Here is a 20,611-nt window from a genome sequence, read left to right on the forward strand (position 1 = left end):
CACTCCTCCAGACTCTCCCCATCTCTTTCTCCTCCACACTCTCCCCGACACTCTCCCCGACACTCTCCCCGTCTCTCTCTCTCCTCCTCTCCCCGTCCCTCACCTCCACACTCTCCCCGTCCCTCACCTCCACACTCTCCCCGTCTCTCTCTCCTCCACACTCTCCCCGTCTCTCTCTCTCCACTCCACACTCTCCCCGTCTCTCTCTCCTCCACACTCTCCCCGTCTCTCTCTCCTCCACACTCTCCCCGTCTCTCTCTCCTCCACACTCTCCCCGTCTCTCTCTCTCTCTCCTCCACACTCTCCCCGTCTCTCTCTCCTCCACACTCTCCCCGTCTCTCTCTCTCCTCCACACTCTCCCCGTCTCTCTCTCTCCTCCACACTCTCCCCGTCTCTCTCTCCTCCACACTCTCCCCGTCTCTCTCTCCTCCACACTCTCCCCGTCTCTCTCTCTCTCTCCTCCACACTCTCCCCGTCTCTCTCTCTCTCCTCCACTCTCCCCGTCTCTCTCTCTCTCCTCCACACTCTCCCCGTCTCTCTCTCCTCCACACTCTCCCCGTCTCTCTCTCTCCTCCACACTCTCCCCGTCTCTCTCTCTCCTCCACACTCTCCCCGTCTCTCTCTCTCCTCCACACTCTCCCCGTCTCTCTCTCTCCTCCACACTCTCCCCGTCTCTCTCTCTCCTCCACACTCTCCCCGTCTCTCTCTCTCCTCCACACTCTCCCCGTCTCTCTCCTCCACACTCTCCCCGTCTCTCTCTCTCTCCTCCACACTCTCCCCGTCTCTCTCCTCCACACTCTCCCCGTCTCTCTCTCTCTCCTCCACACTCTCCCCGTCTCTCTCCTCCACACTCTCCCCGTCTCTCTCTCCTCCACACTCTCCCCGTCTCTCTCTCTCCTCCACACTCTCCCCGTCTCGCTCTCTCTCCTCCACACTCTCCCCGTCTCTCTCTCTCCTCCACACTCTTCCCGTCTCTCTCTCTCCTCCACACTCTCCCCGTCTCTCTCTCTCTCCTCCACACCCACCCCATCTCTCTCTCTCCTCCACACTCTCCCCGTCTCTCTCCTCCACACTCTCCCCGTCTCTCTCTCTCCTCCACACTCTCCCCGTCTCTCTCTCTCCTCCACACTCTCCCCGTCTCTCTCTCTCCTCCACACTCTCCCCGTCTCTCTCTCTCCTCCACACTCTCCCCGTCTCTCTCTCTCCTCCACACTCTCCCCGTCTCTCTCTCTCCTCCACACTCTCCCCGTCTCTCTCTCTCCTCCACACTCTCCCCGTCTCTCTCTCTCCTCCACACTCTCCCCGTCTCTCTCTCTCCTCCACACTCTCCCCGTCTCTCTCTCTCCTCCACACTCTCCCCGTCTCTCTCTCTCCCCCACACTCTCCCCGTCTCTCTCTCTCCTCCACACTCTCCCCATCTCTCTCTGTCTCCTCCACACTCTCCCCGTCTCTCTCTCTCCTCCACACTCTCCCCGTCTCTCTCTCCTTCACAATCTCCCCATCTCTCTCTGTCTCCTCCACACACTCCCCGTCTCTCTCTCCTCCACTCTCCCCATCTCACTCTCTCGCTCCTCCATATTCTCCCCATCTCTTTCTCCTCCACACTCTCCCCGACACTCTCCCCGTCTCTCTCTCCTCCTCTCCCCGTCCCTCACCTCCACACTCTCCCCATCTCTCTCTCCTCCACACTCTCCCCGTCTCTCTCTCTCCTCCACACTCTCCCCGTCACACTCTCCCCGTCTCTCTCTCTCCTCCACTCTCCCCGTCTCTCTCTCTCTCTCCTCCACACTCTCCCCGTCTCTCTCTCTCTCCTCCACACTCTCCCCGTCTCTCTCTCTCCCCCACACTCTCCCCGTCTCTCTCTCCTCCACACTCTCCCCGTCTCTCTCTCTCCTCCACACTCTCCCCGTCTCTCTCTCTCCTCCACACTCTCCCCGTCTCTCTCTCTCCTCCACACTCTCCCCGTCTCTCTCTCTCCTCCACACTCTCCCCGTCTCTCTCTCTCCTCCACACTCTCCCCGTCTCTCTCTCTCCTCCACACTCTCCCCGTCTCTCTCCTCCACACTCTCCCCGTCTCTCTCTCTCCTCCACACTCTCCCCGTCTCTCTCTCTCCCCCACACTCTCCCCGTCTCTCTCTCTCCTCCACACTCTCCCCATCTCTCTCTGTCTCCTCCACACTCTCCCCGTCTCTCTCTCTCCTCCACACTCTCCCCGTCTCTCTCTCCTTCACAATCTCCCCATCTCTCTCTGTCTCCTCCACACACTCCCCGTCTCTCTCTCTCCTCCACTCTCCCCATCTCACTCTCTCGCTCCTCCATATTCTCCCCATCTCTTTCTCCTCCACACTCTCCCCGACACTCCCCCCGTCTCTCTCTCCTCCTCTCCCCGTCCCTCACCTCCACACTCTCCCCATCTCTCTCTCCTCCACACTCTCCCCGTCTCTCTCTCTCCTCCACACTCTCCCCGTCACACTCTCCCCGTCTCTCTCTCTCCTCCACTCTCCCCGTCTCTCTCTCTCTCTCTCCTCCACACTCTCCCCGTCTCTCTCTCTCTCCTCCACACTCTCCCCGTCTCTCTCTCTCCCCCACACTCTCCCCGTCTCTCTCTCTCCTCCACACTCTCCCCGTCTCTCTCTCTCCTCCACACTCTCCCCGTCTCTCTCTCTCTCTCCTCCACTCTCGCCCTCTCTCCTCCACACTCTCCCCGTCGCTCTCCTCCACACTCTCCCCGTCTCTCTCTCTCCTCCACACTCTCCCCGTCTCTCTCTCTCTCCTCCACACTCTCCCCGTCTCTCTCTCTCTCTCCTCCACTCTCGCCCCGTCTCTCTCTCTCTCTCCTCCACACTCTACCCGTCTCTCTCTCTCCTCCACACTCTCCCCGTCTCTCTCTCTCCTCCACACTCTCCCCGTCTCTCTCTCTCTCCTCCACACTCTCCCCGTCTCTCTCTCTCTCTCCTCCACACTCTCCCCGTCTCTCTCTCTTCTCCACAATCTCCCCATCTCTCTGTCTCCTCCAATCTCTCCCCGTCTCTCTCTCCTCCACTCTCCCCATCTCACTCTCTCGCTCCTCCATATTCTCCCCATCTCTTTCTCCTCCACACTCTCCCCGACACTCTCCCCGTCTCTCTCTCCTCCTCTCCCCGTCCCTCACCTCCACACTCTCCCCATCTCTCTCTCCTCCACACTCTCCCCGTCTTTCTCTCTCTCCTCCACACTCTCCCCGTCACACTCTCCCTCCTCCACTCTCCCCGTCTCTCTCTCCTCCACACTCTCCCCGTCTCTCTCTCTCTCTCCTCCACACTCTCCCCGTCTCTCTCTCTCTCTCCTCCACACTCTCCCCGTCTCTCTCTCTCCTCCACACTCTCCCCGTCTCTCTCTCTCCTCCACACTCTCCCCGTCTCTCTCTCTCCTCCACACTCTCCCCGTCTCTCTCTCTCCTCCACACTCTCCCCGTCTCTCTCTCTCCTCCACACTCTCCCCGTCTCTCTCTCTCCTCCACACTCTCCCCGTCTCTCTCTCTCCTCCACACTCTCCCCGGCTCTCTCTCTCCTCCACACTCTCCCCGGCTCTCTCTCTCCTCCACACTCTCCCCGTCTCTCTCTCTCCTCCACACTCTCCCCGGCTCTCTCTCTCCTCCACACTCTCCCCGTCACACTCTCCCTCCTCCACTCTCCCCGTCTCTCTCTCCTCCACACTCTCCCCGTCTCTCTCTCTCTCTCCTCCACACTCTCCCCGTCTCTCTCTCTCTCTCCTCCACACTCTCCCCGTCTCTCTCTCTCCTCCACACTCTCCCCGTCTCTCTCTCTCCTCCACACTCTCCCCGTCTCTCTCTCTCCTCCACACTCTCCCCGTCTCTCTCTCTCCTCCACACTCTCCCCGTCTCTCTCTCTCCTCCACACTCTCCCCGTCTCTCTCTCTCCTCCACACTCTCCCCGTCTCTCTCTCTCCTCCACACTCTCCCCGTCTCTCTCTCTCCTCCACACTCTCCCCGGCTCTCTCTCTCCTCCACACTCTCCCCGTCACACTCTCCCTCCTCCACTCTCCCCGTCTCTCTCTCCTCCACACTCTCCCCGTCTCTCTCTCTCTCTCCTCCACACTCTCCCCGTCTCTCTCTCTCTCTCCTCCACACTCTCCCCGTCTCTCTCTCTCCTCCACACTCTCCCCGTCTCTCTCTCTTCTCCACACTCTCCCCGTCTCTCTCTCTCCTCCACACTCTCCCCGTCGCTCTCCTCCACACTCCCCCGTCTCTCTCCTCCACACTCCCCCAGTCTCTCTCTCTCCTCCACACTCTCCCCGTCTCTCTCTCTCTCCTCCACACTCTCCCCGTCGCTCTCCTCCACACTCTCCCCGTCTCTCTCTCTCTCCTCCACTCTCCCCGTCTCGCTCTCTCTCCTCCACACTCTCCCCGTCTCTCTCTCTCTCTCCTCCACACTCTCCCCGTCTCTCTCTCTCCTCCACACTCTCCCCGTCTCTCTCTCTCTCCTCCACACTCTCCCTGTCTCTCTCTCTCCTCCACTCTCCCCATCTCACTCTCTCGCTCCTCCATACTCTACTCATCACTTTCGCCTCCACACTCTCCCCGACACTCTCCCCGTCTCTCTCTCCTCCTCTCCCCGTCCCTCACCTCCACACTCTCCCCATCTCTCTCTCCTCCACACTCTCCCCGTCTCTCTCTCTCCTCCACACTCTCCCCGTCACACTCTCCCCGTCTCTCTCTCTCCTCCACTCTCCCCGTCTCTCTCTCTCTCTCCTCCACACTCTCCCCGTCTCTCTCTCTCTCCTCCACACTCTCCCCGTCTCTCTCTCTCTCCTCCACACTCTCCCCGTCTCTCTCTCCCCCACACTCTCCCCGTCTCTCTCTCTCCTCCACACTCTCCCCTTCTCTCTCTCTCCTCCACACTCTCCCCGTCTCTCTCTCTCTCCTCCACACTCTCCCCGTCTCTCTCTCTCCTCCACACTCTCCCCGTCTCTCTCTCTCCTCCACACTCTCCCCGTCTCTCTCTCTCTCCTCCACTCTCGCCCCGTCTCTCTCTCTCTCTCCTCCACACACTCCCCGTCTCTCTCTCTCCTCCACACTCTCCCCGTCTCTCTCTCTCCTCCACACTCTCCCCGTCTCTCTCTCTTCTCCACACTCTCCCCGTCTCTCTCTCTCTCCTCCACACTCTCCCCGTCTCTCTCTCTTCTCCACAATCTCCCCATCTCTCTCTCCTCCACTCTCCCCATCTCACTCTCTCGCTCCTCCATATTCTCCCCATCTCTTTCTCCTCCACACTCTCCCCGACACTCTCCCCGTCTCTCTCTCCTCCTCTCCCCGTCCCTCACCTCCACACTCTCCCCATCTCTCTCTCCTCCACACTCTCCCCGTCTTTCTCTCTCTCCTCCACACTCTCCCTCCTCCACTCTCCCCGTCTCTCTCTCCTCCACACTCTCCCCGTCTCTCTCTCTCTCTCCTCCACACTCTCCCCGTCTCTCTCCTCCACACTCTCCCCGTATCGCTCTCTCTCCTCCACACTCTCCCCGTCTCGCTCTCTCTCCTCCACACTCTCCCAGTCTCGCTCTCTCTCCTCCACACTCTCCCCGTCTCGCTCTCTCCTCCACACTCTCCCCGTCTCGCTCTCTCTCCTCCACACTCTCCCCGTCTCGCTCTCTCTCCTCCTCACTCTCCCCGTCTCTCTCTCTCTCCTCCACTCTCCCCATCTCACTCCTCCAGACTCTCCCCATCTCTTTCTCCTCCACACTCTCCCCGACACTCTCCCCGACACTCTCCCCGTCTCTCTCTCTCCTCCTCTCCCCGTCCCTCACCTCCACTCTCCCCGTCTCTCTCTCTCCACTCCACACTCTCCCCGTCTCTCTCTCCTCCACACTCTCCCCGTCTCTCTCTCCTCCACACTCTCCCCGTCTCTCTCTCTCTCTCCTCCACACTCTCCCCGTCTCTCTCTCCTCCACACTCTCCCCGTCTCTCTCTCTCCTCCACACTCTCCCCGTCTCTCTCTCTCCTCCACACTCTCCCCGTCTCTCTCTCCTCCACACTCTCCCCGTCTCTCTCTCCTCCACACTCTCCCCGTCTCTCTCTCCTCCACACTCTCCCCGTCTCTCTCTCTCTCTCCTCCACTCTCCCCGTCTCTCTCTCTCTCCTCCACACTCTCCCCGTCTCTCTCTCCTCCACACTCTCCCCGTCTCTCTCTCTCTCTCCTCCACACTCTCCCGGTCTCTCTCTCTCCTCCACACTCTCCCCGTCTCTCTCTCTCCTCCACACTCTCCCCGTCTCTCTCTCTCCTCCACACTCTCCCCGTCTCTCTCTCTCCTCCACACTCTCCCCGTCTCTCTCCTCCACACTCTCCCCGTCTCTCTCCTCCACACTCTCCCCGTCTCTCTCCTCCACACTCTCCCCGTCTCTCTCTCTCTCCTCCACACTCTCCCCGTCTCTCTCCTCCACACTCTCCCCGTCTCTCTCCTCCACACTCTCCCCGTCTCTCTCTCCTCCACACTCTCCCCGTCTCTCTCTCTCTCCTCCACACTCTCCCCGTCTCGCTCTCTCTCCTCCACACTCTCCCCGTCTCTCTCTCTCCTCCACACTCTTCCCGTCTCTCTCTCTCCTCCACACTCTCCCCGTCTCTCTCTCTCTCCTCCACACCCACCCCATCTCTCTCTCTCCTCCACACTCTCCCCGTCTCTCTCCTCCACACTCTCCCCGTCTCTCTCTCTCCTCCACACTCTCCCCGTCTCTCTCTCTCCTCCACACTCTCCCCGTCTCTCTCTCTCCTCCACACTCTCCCCGTCTCTCTCTCTCCTCCACACTCTCCCCGTCTCTCTCTCTCCTCCACACTCTCCCCGTCTCTCTCTCTCCTCCACACTCTCCCCGTCTCTCTCTCTCCTCCACACTCTCCCCGTCTCTCTCTCTCCTCCACACTCTCCCCGTCTCTCTCTCTCCCCCACACTCTCCCCGTCTCTCTCTCTCCTCCACACTCTCCCCATCTCTCTCTGTCTCCTCCACACTCTCCCCGTCTCTCTCTCTCCTCCACACTCTCCCCGTCTCTCTCTCCTTCACAATCTCCCCATCTCTCTCTGTCTCCTCCACACACTCCCCGTCTCTCTCTCCTCCACTCTCCCCATCTCACTCTCTCGCTCCTCCATATTCTCCCCATCTCTTTCTCCTCCACACTCTCCCCGACACTCTCCCCGTCTCTCTCTCCTCCTCTCCCCGTCCCTCACCTCCACACTCTCCCCATCTCTCTCTCCTCCACACTCTCCCCGTCTCTCTCTCTCCTCCACACTCTCCCCGTCTCTCTCTCTCCTCCACTCTCCCCGTCTCTCTCTCTCTCTCCTCCACACTCTCCCCGTCTCTCTCTCTCTCCTCCACACTCTCCCCGTCTCTCTCCCTCTCCCCCACACTCTCCCCGTCTCTCTCTCTCCTCCACACTCTCCCCGTCTCTCTCTCTCCTCCACACTCTCCCCGTCTCTCTCTCTCTCTCCTCCACTCTCGCCCCGTCTCTCTCTCTCTCTCTCCTCCACACTCTCCCCGTCGCTCTCCTCCACACTCTCCCCGTCTCTCTCTCTCCTCCACACTCTCCCCGTCTCTCTCTCTCTCCTCCACACTCTCCCCGTCTCTCTCTCTCTCTCCTCCACTCTCGCCCCGTCTCTCTCTCTCTCTCCTCCACACTCTACCCGCCTCTCTCTCTCCTCCACACTCTCCCCGTCTCTCTCTCTCCTCCACACTCTCCCCGTCTCTCTCTCTCTCCTCCACACTCTCCCCGTCTCTCTCTCTCTCTCCTCCACACTCTCCCCGTCTCTCTCTCTCTCCACAATCTCCCCATCTCTCTGTCTCCTCCACACTCTCCCCGTCTCTCTCTCCTCCACTCTCCCCATCTCACTCTCTCGCTCCTCCATATTCTCCCCATCTCTTTCTCCTCCACACTCTCCCCGTCTCTCTCCTCCTCTCCCCGTCCCTCACCTCCACACTCTCCCCATCTCTCTCTCCTCCACACTCTCCCCGTCTTTCTCTCTCTTCCTCCACACTCTCCCCGTCACACTCTCCCTCCCTCCACTCTCCCCGTCTCTCTCTCCTCCACACTCTCCCCGTCTCTCTCTCTCTCTCCTCCACACTCTCCCCGTCTCTCTCTCTCTCCTCCACACTCTCCCCGTCTCTCTCTCTCCTCCACACTCTCCCCGTCTCTCTCTCTCCTCCACACTCTCCCCGTCTCTCTCTCTCCTCCACACTCTCCCCGTCTCTCTCTCTCTCCTCCACACTCTCCCCGTCTCTCTCTCTCCTCCACACTCTCCCCGTCTCTCTCTCTCCTCCACACTCTCCCCGGCTCTCTCTCTCCTCCACACTCTCCCCGTCTCTCTCTCTCCTCCACACTCTCCCCGGCTCTCTCTCTCCTCCACACTCTCCCCGTCACACTCTCCCTCCTCCACTCTCCCCGTCTCTCTCTCCTCCACACTCTCCCCGTCTCTCTCTCTCTCCTCCACACTCTCCCCGTCTCTCTCTCTCTCTCCTCCACACTCTCCCCGTCTCTCTCTCTCCTCCACACTCTCCCCGTCTCTCTCTCTCCTCCACACTCTCCCCGTCTCTCTCTCTCCTCCACACTCTCCCCGTCTCTCTCTCTCCTCCACTCTCGCCCCGTCTCTCTCTCTCTCCTCCACACTCTCCCCGTCGCTCTCCTCCACACTCTCCCCGTCTCTCTCTCTCCTCCACACTCTCCCCGTCTCTCTCTCTTCTCCACACTCTCCCCGTCTCTCTCTCTCCTCCACACTCTCCCCGTCGCTCTCCTCCACACTCCCCCCGTCTCTCTCCTCCACACTCCCCCAGTCTCTCTCTCTCCTCCACACTCTCCCCGTCTCTCTCTCTCTCTCCTCCACACTCTCCCCGTCGCTCTCCTCCACACTCTCCCCGTCTCTCTCTCTCTCCTCCACACTCTCCCCGTCTCGCTCTCTCTCCTCCACACTCTCCCCGTCTCTCTCTCTCTCTCCTCCACACTCTCCCCGTCTCTCTCTCTCTCCTCCACGCTCTCCCCGTCTCTCTCTCTCTCCTCCACACTCTCCCCGTCTCTCTCTCTCTCCTCCACACTCTCCCTGTCTCTCTCTCTCCTCCACTCTCCCCATCTCACTCTCTCGCTCCTCCATACTCTACTCATCACTTTCGCCTCCACACTCTCCCCGACACTCTCCCCGTCTCTCTCTCCTCCTCTCCCCGTCCCTCACCTCCACACTCTCCCCATCTCTCTCTCCTCCACACTCTCCCCGTCTCTCTCTCTCCTCCACACTCTCCCCGTCTCTCTCTCTCCTCCACTCTCCCCGTCTCGCTCTCTCTCCTCCATACTCTCCCCGTCTCTCTCTCTCTCTCCTCCACACTCTCCCCGTCTCTCTCTCTCTCCTCCACACTCTCCCCGTCTCTCTCTCTCTCCTCCACACTCTCCCCGTCTCTCTCTCTCTCCTCCACACTCTCCCCGTCTCTCTCTCTCTCCTCCACACTCTCCCCGTCTCTCTCTCTCTCCTCCACACTCTCCCTGTCTCTCTCTCCTCCACTCTCCCCATCTCACTCTCTCGCTCCTCCATACTCTACTCATCACTTTCGCCTCCACACTCTCCCCGACACTCTCCCCGTCTCTCTCTCCTCCTCTCCCCGTCCCTCACCTCCACACTCTCCCCATCTCTCTCTCCTCCACACTCTCCCCGTCTCTCTCTCTCCTCCACACTCTCCCCGTCACACTCTCCCCGTCTCTCTCTCTCCTCCACTCTCCCGTCTCTCTCTCTCTCCTCCACACTCTCCCCGTCTCTCTCTCTCTCCTCCACACTCTCCCCGTCTCTCTCTCTCTCCTCCACACTCTCCCCGTCTCTCTCTCCCCCACACTCTCCCCGTCTCTCTCTCTCCTCCACACTCTCCCCTTCTCTCTCTCTCCTCCACACACTCCCCGTCTCTCTCTCTCTCCTCCACACTCTCCCCGTCTCTCTCTCTCCTCCACACTCTCCCCGTCTCTCTCTCTCCTCCACACTCTCCCCGTCTCTCTCTCTCCTCCACACTCTCCCCGTCACACTCTCCCCGTCTCTCTCTCTCCTCCACTCTCCCCGTCTCTCTCTCTCTCTCCTCCACACTCTCCCCGTCTCTCTCTCCTCCTCTCCCCGTCCCTCACCTCCACACTCTCCCCATCTCTCTCTCCTCCACACTCTCCCCGTCTCTCTCTCTCCTCCACACTCTCCCCGTCTCTCTCTCTCCTCCACTCTCCCCGTCTCGCTCTCTCTCCTCCATACTCTCCCCGTCCTCTCTCTCTCTCCTCCACACTCTCCCCGTCTCTCTCTCTCTCCTCCACACTCTCCCCGTCTCTCTCTCTCTCCTCCACACTCTCCCCCGTCTCTCTCTCTCTCCTCCACACTCTCCCCGTCTCTCTCTCTCTCCTCCACACTCTCCCCGTCTCTCTCTCTCTCCTCCACACTCTCCCTGTCTCTCTCTCCTCCACTCTCCCCATCTCACTCTCTCGCTCCTCCATACTCTACTCATCACTTTCGCCTCCACACTCTCCCCGACACTCTCCCCGTCTCTCTCTCCTCCTCTCCCCGTCCCTCACCTCCACACTCTCCCCATCTCTCTCTCCTCCACACTCTCCCCGTCTCTCTCTCTCCTCCACACTCTCCCCGTCACACTCTCCCCGTCTCTCTCTCTCCTCCACTCTCCCCGTCTCTCTCTCTCTCCTCCACACTCTCCCCGTCTCTCTTCTCTCCTCCACACTCTCCCCGTCTCTCTCTCTCTCCTCCACACTCTCCCCGTCTCTCTCTCCCCCACACTCTCCCCGTCTCTCTCTCTCCTCCACACTCTCCCCTTCTCTCTCTCTCCTCCACACACTCCCCGTCTCTCTCTCTCTCCTCCACACTCTCCCCGTCTCTCTCTCTCCTCCACACTCTCCCCGTCTCTCTCTCTCCTCCACACTCTCCCCGTCTCTCTCTCTCCTCCACTCTCGCCCCGTCTCTCTCTCTCTCTCCTCCACACTCTCCCCGTCTCTCTCTCTCCTCCACACTCTCCCCGTCTCTCTCTCTCCTCCACACTCTCCCCGTCTCTCTCTCTTCTCCACACTCTCCCCGTCTCTCTCTCTCTCCTCCACACTCTCCCCGTCTCTCTCTCTTCTCCACAATCTCCCCATCTCTCTCTCCTCCACTCTCCCCATCTCACTCTCTCGCTCCTCCATATTCTCCCCATCTCTTTCTCCTCCACACTCTCCCCGACACTCTCCCCGTCTCTCTCTCCTCCTCTCCCCGTCCCTCACCTCCACACTCTCCCCATCTCTCTCTCCTCCACACTCTCCCCGTCTTTCTCTCTCTCCTCCACACTCTCCCCGTCACACTCTCCCTCCTCCACTCTCCCCGTCTCTCTCTCCTCCACACTCTCCCCGTCTCTCTCTCCTCCACACTCTCCCCGTCTCTCTCTCTCTCCTCCACACTCTCCCCGTCTCTCTCTCTCCTCCACACTCTCCCCGTCTCTCTCTCTCCTCCACACTCTCCCCGTCTCTCTCTCTCCTCCACACTCTCCCCGTCTCTCTCTCTCTCCTCCACTCTCGCCCCGTCTCTCTCTCTCTCCTCCACACTCTCCCCGTCGCTCTCCTCCCACCACTCTCCCCGTCTCTCTCTCTCCTCCACACTCTCCCCGTCTCTCTCTCTTCTCCACACTCTCCCCGTCTCTCTCTCTCCTCCACACTCTCCCCGTCGCTCTCCTCCACACTCCCCCCGTCTCTCTCCTCCACACTCCCCCCGTCTCTCTCTCTCCTCCACACTCTCCCCGTCTCTCTCTCTCTCTCCTCCACACTCCCCGTCGCTCTCCTCCACACTCTCCCCGTCTCTCTCTCTCTCCTCCACACTCTCCCCGCCTCGCTCTCTCTCCTCCACACTCTCCCCGTCTCTCTCTCTCTCTCCTCCACACTCTCCCCGTCTCTCTCTCTCTCCTCCACACTCTCCCCGTCTCTCTCTCTCTCCTCCACACTCTCCCTGACTCTCTCTCTCCTCCACTCTCCCCATCTCACTCTCTCGCTCCTCCATACTCTCCTCATCTCTTTCGCCTCCACACTCTCCCCGACACTCTCCCCGTCTCTCTCTTCTCCTCTCCCCGTCCCTCACCTCCACACTCTCCCCATCTCTCTCTCCTCCAAACACTCCCCGTCTCTCTCTCTCCTCACACTCTCCCCGTCTCTCTCTCCTCCACACTCTCCCCGTCTCTCTCTCTCTCCTCCACACTCTCCCCGTCTCTCTCTCCTCCACACTCTCCCCGTCTCTCTCTCCTCCACACTCTCCCCGTCTCTCTCTCCTCCACACTCTCCCCGTCTCTCTCTCCTCCACACTCTCCCCGTCTCTCTCTCCTCCACACTCTCCCCGTCTCTCTCTCTCTCTCTCCTCCACACTCTCCCCGTCTCTCTCCTCCACACTCTCCCCATCTCTCTCTCTCTCTCTCCTCCACACTCTCCCCGTCTCTCTCTCTCTCTCCTCCACACTCTCCCCGTCTCGCTCTCTCTCCTCCACACTCTCCCCGTCTCTCTCTCTCTCCTCCACACTCTTCCCATCTCTCACTCTCTCCTCCACACTCTCCCCGTCTCTCTCTCCTCCACACTCTCCCCGTCTCTCTCTCTCTCCTCCACACTCTCCCCGTCTCTCTCTCTCTCCTCCACACTCTCCCCGTCTCTCTCTCTCTCCTCCACACTCTCCCCGTCTCGCTCTCTCTCCTCCACACTCTCCCCGTCTCGCTCTCTCTCCTCCACACTCTCCCCGTATCGCTCTCTCTCCTCCTCACTCTCCCCGTCTCGCTCTCTCTCCTCCACACTCTCCCCGTCTCGCTCTCTCTCCTCCACACTCTCCCCGTCTCTCTCTCTCTCCTCCACACTCTCCCCGTCTCACTCTCCTCCACTCTCCCCATCTCACTCCTCCATACTCTCCCCATCTCTTTCTCCTCCACTCTCCCCGACACTCTCCCCGACACTCTCCCCGTCTCTCTCTCTCTCCTCCTCTCCCCGTCCCTCACCTCCACACTCTCCCCGTCTCTCTCTCCTCCACACTCTCCCCGTCTCTCTCTCCTCCACACTCTCCCCTCCACACTCTCCCCGTCTCTCTCTCTCCTCCACACTCTCCCTGTCTCTGTCTCCTCCACACTCTCCCCGTCTCTCTCTCTCTCTCCTCCACACTCTCCCCGTCTCTCTCTCCTCCACTCTCCCCGTCTCTCTCTCTCTCCTCCACACTCTCCCCGTCTCTCTCTCCTCCCACACCCCCTCCCCCCCTCACTCCCACCCACCCCCCTCCCCCCCTCACTCCCACCCACCCACCTCCCTCCCTCACTCCCACCCACCCCCCCTCCTCCCCCACTCCCACCCACCCCCCCTCCTCCCCCTCACTCCCACCCACCCCCCCTCCCCCCCTCACTCCCACCCACCCCCCCCTCACTCCCACCCACCCCCCCCCCCCCCCTCACTCCCACCCACCCCCCCACCCACCCCCCTCCCCCCCCTCACTCCCACCCACCCCCCCTCCCCTCACTCACTCCCACCCACCCCCCTCACTCCCACCCACCCCCCCTCCCCCCTCACTCCCACCCACCCCCCCTCCCCCCCCCCTCACTCCCACCCACCCCCCTCCTCCCCCCCTCCTCCCCCCCCTCACTCCCACCCACCCCTCCCCTCACTCCCACCCACCCCCCCTCCTCCCCCCCCTCACTCCCACCCACCCCCCCTCCTCCCCCCCCTCACTCCCACCCACCCCCCCTCACTCCCACCCACCCCTCACTCCCACCCACCCCCCCTCCCCCCCTCACTCCCACCCACCCCCCCTCCCCCCCTCACTCCCACCCACCCCCCCTCCCACCCCCACCCACCCCCCCTCCCACCCCTCACTCCCACCCCTCACTCCCACCCTTCACTCCCACCCACCCCCCCTCCCCCCCTCACTCCCCCCCACCCCCCCTCCCCCCCCTCACTCCCACCCACCCCCCCCACCCCCCTCACTCCCACCCACCCCCCGTCCCCCCCACCCACCCCCCCCCACTCCCACCCACCCCCCGTCCCCCCCCTCACTCCCACCCACCCCCCCCTCCCCTCACTCACTCCCACCCACCCCCCCTCCCCCCCTCACTCCCACCCACCCCCCTCCCCCCCCTCACTCCCACCCACCCCCCCTCCCCTCCCTCACTCCCACCCACCCCCCCCTCCCTCCCCCCTCACTCCCACCCACCCCCCTCCTCCCCCCCCTCACTCCCACCCACCCCTCCCCTCACTCCCACCCACCCCCCCCCCTCCTCCCCCCCCCCCACCCCCCCTCCTCCCCCCCCCTCACTCCCACCCACCCCCCTCCTCCCCCCCCCCCTCACTCCCACCCACCCCCCCTCCTCCCCCCCCTCACTCCACCCACCCCCTCCTCCCCCCCCCCTCACTCCCCCCCACCCCCCTCCTCCCCCCCCCTCACTCCCACCCACCCCCCCTCACTCCCACCCACCCCCCTCCTCCCCCCCCCACCCCTCCCCCCCACCCCCCCCTCCTCCCCCCCTCACTCCCACCCACCCCCCCTCCTCCCCCCCCTCACTCCCACCCACCCCCCCTCCCCCCCCCTCACTCCCACCCACCCCCCCTCCCCCCCCCTCACTCCCACCCACCCCCCCTCCCCCTTCCCTCACTCCCACCCACCCCCCTCCTCCCCCCCCTCACTCCCACCCACCCCTCCCCCCCACCCCCCCCCCCTCCTCCCCCCCTCACTCCCACCCACCCCCCCTCCTCCCCCCCTCACTCCCACCCACCCCCCCTCCCCCCCCCTCACTCCCACCCACCCCCCTCCCCCCCCTCACTCCCACCCACCCCCCCTCCCCCCCCTCACTCCCACCCACCCCCCTCCCCCCCCTCACTCCCACCCACCCCCTCCCCCCCCCTCACTCCCACCCACCCCCCCCTCACTCCCACCCACCCCCCCCCTCACTCCCACCCACCCCCCCCCTCACTCCCACCCACCCCGCTCACTCCCACCCACCCCCCCTCCCCCCCTCACTCCCACCCCCCCTCACTCCCACCCCCCCTCCCCCCCTCACTCCCACCCCCCCTCCCCCCCTCACTCCCACCCCCCCTCCCCCCCTCACTCCCACCCACCCCCCCACCCCCCCTCACTCCCACCCACCCCCCCTCCTCCCCCCCTCACTCCCACCCACCCCCCCCCCCCCCCCTTCACTCCCACCCACCCCCCCTCCCCCCCCTCACTCCCACCCACCCCCTCACTCCCACCCACCCCCTCCCCCCCCCTCACTCCCACCCACCCCCCCCTCACTCCCACCCACCCCCCCCCTCACTCCCACCCACCCCGCTCACTCCCCACCCACCCCCCCTCCCCCCCTCACTCCCACCCCCCCTCACTCCCACCCCCCCTCACTCCCACCCCCCCTCCCCCCCTCACTCCCACCCCCCTCCCCCCCTCACTCCCACCCCCCTCCCCCCCTCACTCCCACCCACCCCCCCACCCCCCCTCACTCCCACCCACCCCCCCACCCCCCCTCACTCCCACCCACCCCCCCCTCCTCCCCTCACTCCCACCCACCCCCCCCACTCCCACCCACCCCCCCCACCCCCCTCCACTCCCACCCACCCCCCCCTCACCCCACCCACCCCCCCTCCCCTCCTCACTCCCACCCACCCCCCCTCCCCTCCTCACTCCCCCCCACCCCCCCTCCCCTCCTCACTCCCACCCACCCCCCCTCCCCCCTCCCTCCTCACTCCCACCCACCCCCCCTCCCCTCCTCACTCCCCCCCACCCCCCCTCCCCTCCTCACTCCCACCCACCCCCCCTCCCCCCCACCCCCCCTCCCCTCCTCACTCCCACCCACCCCCCCTCCCCCCCACCCCCCTCCCCTCCTCACTCCCCCCCACCCCCCCTCCCCTCCTCACTCCCACCCACCCCCCTCCCCCCCACCCCCCTCCCCCCCACCCCCACCCACCCCCCTCCCCCCCACCCACCCACCCCTCTCCCCCACCCCCCTCCCCCCCACCCCCACCCACCCCCCTCCCCCCCACCCACCCACCCCTCTCCCCCCCACCCACCCACCCCTCTCCCCCCCCCCCCCCTCACTCCCACCCACCCCCCCACCCCCCCTCACTCCCACCCACCCCCCCTCACTCCGACCCACCCCCCCTCCTCCCCTCACTCCCACCCACCCCCCCTCACTCCCACCCACCCCCCCCCACCCCCCTCACTCCCACCCACCCCCCCCTCACTCCCACCCACCCCCCCTCCCCTCCTCACTCCCACCCACCCCCCCTCCCCTCCTCACTCCCCCCCACCCCCCCTCCCCTCCTCACTCCCACCCACCCCCCCTCCCCCCTCCCCTCCTCACTCCCACCCACCCCCCCTCCCCTCCTCACTCCCCCCCACCCCCCCTCCCCTCCTCACTCCCACCCACCCCCCCTCCCCCCCACCCCCCTCCCCTCCTCACTCCCCCCCACCCCCCTCCCCTCCTCACTCCCACCCACCCCCCCTCCCCCCCACCCCCCTCCCCCCCCACCCCCCACCCACCCCCTCCCCCCCACCCACCCACCCCTCTCCCCCCCACCCACCCCTCTCCCCCCCACCCCTCTCCCCCCCCCCCCCCTCACACCCCCCCCCCTCCCCTCACACCCCCCCCCCCTCTCCCACCTCCTCCCAGGCTCCATGCCTCTCTGCCTCTCAGTCGCGGTTCAGGCCGCCTCAGTCCCCGGGGCCTCTTCCCCTGGGCCCCGCTGCCGCTGTAGCATCACCCGGCACCGAGCCTCGGCCTTTCAGGCTGCGCTTCCCGGGGAGGGAGCGGCTTCCAACGGCAGCGGCGATGCTGCACCTTCCCCGCCCGGGATAGCGACTCCAGCAGCGGCTGGGATGGCCGAGCGATGCGCCCTCTGCGGCCGGGAGGACCCGGAGCTGCGCCCCCTGCGGCCGGGAGGACCCAGAGCAGCGCCCCCTGCAGCCGGGAGGACCGAGCGGAGCGCCCCCTGTTGCCGGGAGGACTGAGCGGAGCGCCCCGTGCGGCCGGGAGGACGCAGAGCTGCGCCCCCTGCACCCCCAGTGGACAGGAGGAATAACTGCAGCATCCCCAGTGGACAGGAGGAATAACTGCAACGCCCCCAGTGGGTGGGAGGAATAACTGCAGTGCCCCCAGTGGACAGGAGGAATAACTGCTGTGCCCCCAGTGGACAGGAGGAAGAACTGCAACGCCCCCAGTGGGTGGGAGGAATAACTGCAGTGCCCCCAGTGGACAGGAGGAATACCTGCAGTGCCCCCAGTGGACAGGAGGAATAACTGCTGAGCCCCCAGTGTACATAGAACATAGAACGTTACAGCGCAGTACAGGCCCTTCGGCCCTCGATGTTGCGCCGACCAGTGAAACCAATCTAAAGCCCATCTAACCTACACTATTCCAATATCATCCATATGTTTATCCTGCGGCTGGGAGGACCGAGCGGAGCGCCCCCTGTGGCCGGGAGGACCCAGAGCAGCGCCCCCTGTGGCCGGGAGGACCCAGAGCAGCGCCCCCTGCGGCTGGGAGGACTGAGCAGAGCACCCCCTGCGGCCGGGAGGACCCAGAGCAGCGCCCCCTGCGGCCGGGAGGACCCAGAGCAGCGCCCCCTGCGGCCGGGAGGACCCAGAGTAGCGCCCCCTGCGGCCAGGAGGATCGAGCGGAGCGCCCCCTGTGGCCAGGAGGATCGAGCGGAGCGCCCCCTGCGGCCGGGAGGACTGAGCGGTGCGCCCCCTGTGGCCGGGAGGACCCAGAGCAGCGCCCCCTGTGGCCAGGAACTGAGCGGAGCACCTCCTGCGGATGGGAGGACCGAGCGGAGCGCCCCCTGTGGCCGGGTGGACACAGAGCAGCGCCCCCCTGTGCCCCCAGTGGACAGGAGGAATAACTGCAGCATCCCCAGTGGACAGGAGGAATAACTGCAACGCCCCCAATGGCTGGGAGGAATAACTGCAGTGCCCCAGTGGACAGGAGGAATAACTGCTGTGCCCCCAGTGGACAGGAGGAATAACTGCTGTGCCCCCAGTGAACATAGAACATAGAACATTACAGCGCAGTACAGGCCCTTCGGCCCTCGATGTTGCGCCGACCAGTGAAACCAATCTAAAGCCCATCTAACCTACACTATTCCAATATCATCCATATGTTTATCCAATGACCATTTAAATGCCCTTAATGTTGGCGATTCCACTACTGCTGCAGGCAGGGCATTCCACGCCCTTACTACTCTCTGAGTAAAGAACCTACCTCTAACATCTGTCCTATATCTCTCACCCCTCAATTTAAAGCTATGTCCCCTCGTGCTAGCCATCACCATCTGAGGAAAAAGGCTCTCACTATCCACCCTATCTAATCCTCTGATCATCTTGTATGCCTCTATTAAGTCACCTCTTAACCTTCTCTACGAAAACAACCTCAAGACCCTCAGCCTTTCCTCATACGATTTTCCCACCATACCAGGCAACATCCTGGTAAATCTTCTCTGCACCCTTTCCAATGCTTCCACATCCTTCCTATAATGCGGCGACCAGAACTGTACGCAATACTCCAAGTGCGGCCGCACCAGAGTTTTGTACAGTTGCAGCATGACCTCATGGCTCCGAAACTCAATCCCTCTACCAATAAAAGCTAACACTCCGTACGCCTCCTTAACAACCCTATCAACCTGGGTGCCAACTTTAAGGGATCTATGCACATCGACACCCAGATCCCTCTGTTCATCCACACTACCAAGTAGCTTACCATTAGCCCAGTACTCTGTGTTCCTGTTACTCCTTCCAAAGTGAATCACCTCACACTTTTCCGCATTGAACTCCATTTGCCACCTCTCAGCCCAGCTCTGCAGCTTATCTATGTCCCTCTGTAACCTGCAACAACCTTCCGCGCTGTCCACAACTCCACCGACTTTAGTGTCATCCGCACATTTCCTAACCCATCCTTCCACGCCCTCATCCAGGTCATTAATAGAAATGACAAACAGCAGTGGCCCCAAAACAGATCCTTGCGGTACACCACTAGTAACTGAACTCCAGGACGAATATTTCCCATCAACCACCACCCTCTGTCTTCTTACAGCGAGCCAATTCCTGATCCAAACCACTAAATCACCCTCAATCCCATGCCTCCATAATCTTCTGCAATAGCTTACCGTGGGGAACCTTATCAAACGCTTTACTGAAATCCATATACACCACATCAACTGCTTTACCCTCATCCACTTCTTTGATCACCTTCTCAAAGAACTCAATAAGGTTTGTGAGGCACGACCTACCCTTCACAAAACCGTGCTGACTATCCCTAATCAAATTATTCCTTTCTAGATGATTATAAATCCTATCTCTTATAATCCTTTCCAAAACTTTGCCCACAACAGAAGGTAAGGCTCAGTGGTCTATAATTACCAGGGTTGTCCCTACTCCCCTTCTTGAAGAAGGGGACAACATTTGCTATCCTCCAGTCTTCTGGCACTATTCCTGTAGACAATGACGACATAAAGATCAAAGCAATCTCCTCCCTTGCCTCCCAGAGAATCCTGGGATAAATCCCATCCGGTCCAGGGGACTTATCTATTTTCACACTTTCCAGAATTGCTAACACCTCCTCCTTATTAACCTCAATCCTATCTAGTCCAATAGCCTGTATCTCAGTATTCTCCTCGACAACATTGTCTTTTTCCTGTGTGAATACTGACGAAAAATATTCATTCTCTTCAGGCTCCACGCACAACTTCCCACTACTGTCCTTGACAGATCCTAATCTTACCCTCGCCATTCTTTTACTCCTGACATACCTATAGAAAGCTTTAGGGTTTTCCTTGATCCTACCTGCCAAAGGCTTCTCATGTTCCCTCCTGGCTCTTCTTAACTCTCTCTTTAGGTCCTTTCTGGCTAACTTGTAACTCTCATGCGCCCTAACTGAGCCTTCACGTGGGTGGGAGGAATAACTGCAGCGCCCCCAGTGAGCAGGAGGAATAACTGCAGTGCTCCCAGTGGACAGGAGGAATAACTGCAGTGCCCCCAGTGGGTGGGAGGAATAACTGCAGCGCCCCCAGTGGACAGGAGGAATAACTGCAGTGCCCCCAGTGGGTGGGAGGAATAACTGCAGGGCCCCCAGTGGGTGGGAGGAATGACTGCAGCACCCCCAGTGGGTGGGAGGAATAACTGCAGCACCTCCAGTGGATGGGAGGAATAATTGCAGTGCCCCAGTGCACAGGAGGAATAACTACAGTGCCCCCAGTGGACAGGAGGAATAACTGCAGCACCCCCAGTGAGCAGGAGGAATAACTGCAGCGCCCCCAGTGGGTGGGAGGAATGACTGCAGCGCCCCCAGTGGGTGGGAGGAACAACTGCAGTGCTCCCAGTGGGTGGGAGGAATGAGTGCAGTGCTCCCAGTGGGTGGGAGGAATGACTGCAGTGCTCCCAGTGGGTGGGAGGAATTGGGGGATTTGTCCCACTCTCTGGGCCCTGGGCGAAGCTGGAGGAATCACCCAGCTCTCCGAGCCACTCCCTTGTTCAATAACACCATGGCTCATCCTTCATTTCTTCATCATTGTCCTGCAATGAGGGTTTAAAGAGGTTTCTGTAGAGCTGGTGGATAAACCGGTGATCATTTTCCAAATTTCTTTCGGTTCTG

At 62.5% G+C, this 20,611-nt stretch overlaps 1 protein-coding gene across 2 annotated transcripts in view; it reads right to left on the bottom strand.

Moving 5' to 3' along the window:
• slc35b2 (solute carrier family 35 member B2) overlaps positions 1–16,888 on the bottom strand; it is a 50,606-nt gene extending 33,718 nt beyond the window's left edge. Inside the window, exon 1 of one of the 2 annotated variants that reach the window (XM_078212111.1) lies at positions 16,649–16,888. Coding sequence is in view for 1 of the 2 variants with exons in the window: in XM_078212110.1 (XP_078068236.1) it covers positions 16,630–16,646 (17 nt within the window). In the remaining variant the exon portion in view is untranslated. Of the gene's footprint in view, positions 1–16,629 lie in introns of both variants that reach the window. The other variant, XM_078212110.1, reaches the window with a different exon arrangement.
• Positions 16,889–20,611: the final 3,723 nt, after the last annotated feature.

This window comes from Mustelus asterias, chromosome 5 (assembly GCF_964213995.1).
Source record: "Mustelus asterias chromosome 5, sMusAst1.hap1.1, whole genome shotgun sequence".
NCBI classification, from domain to species: domain Eukaryota; kingdom Metazoa; phylum Chordata; class Chondrichthyes; order Carcharhiniformes; family Triakidae; genus Mustelus; species Mustelus asterias.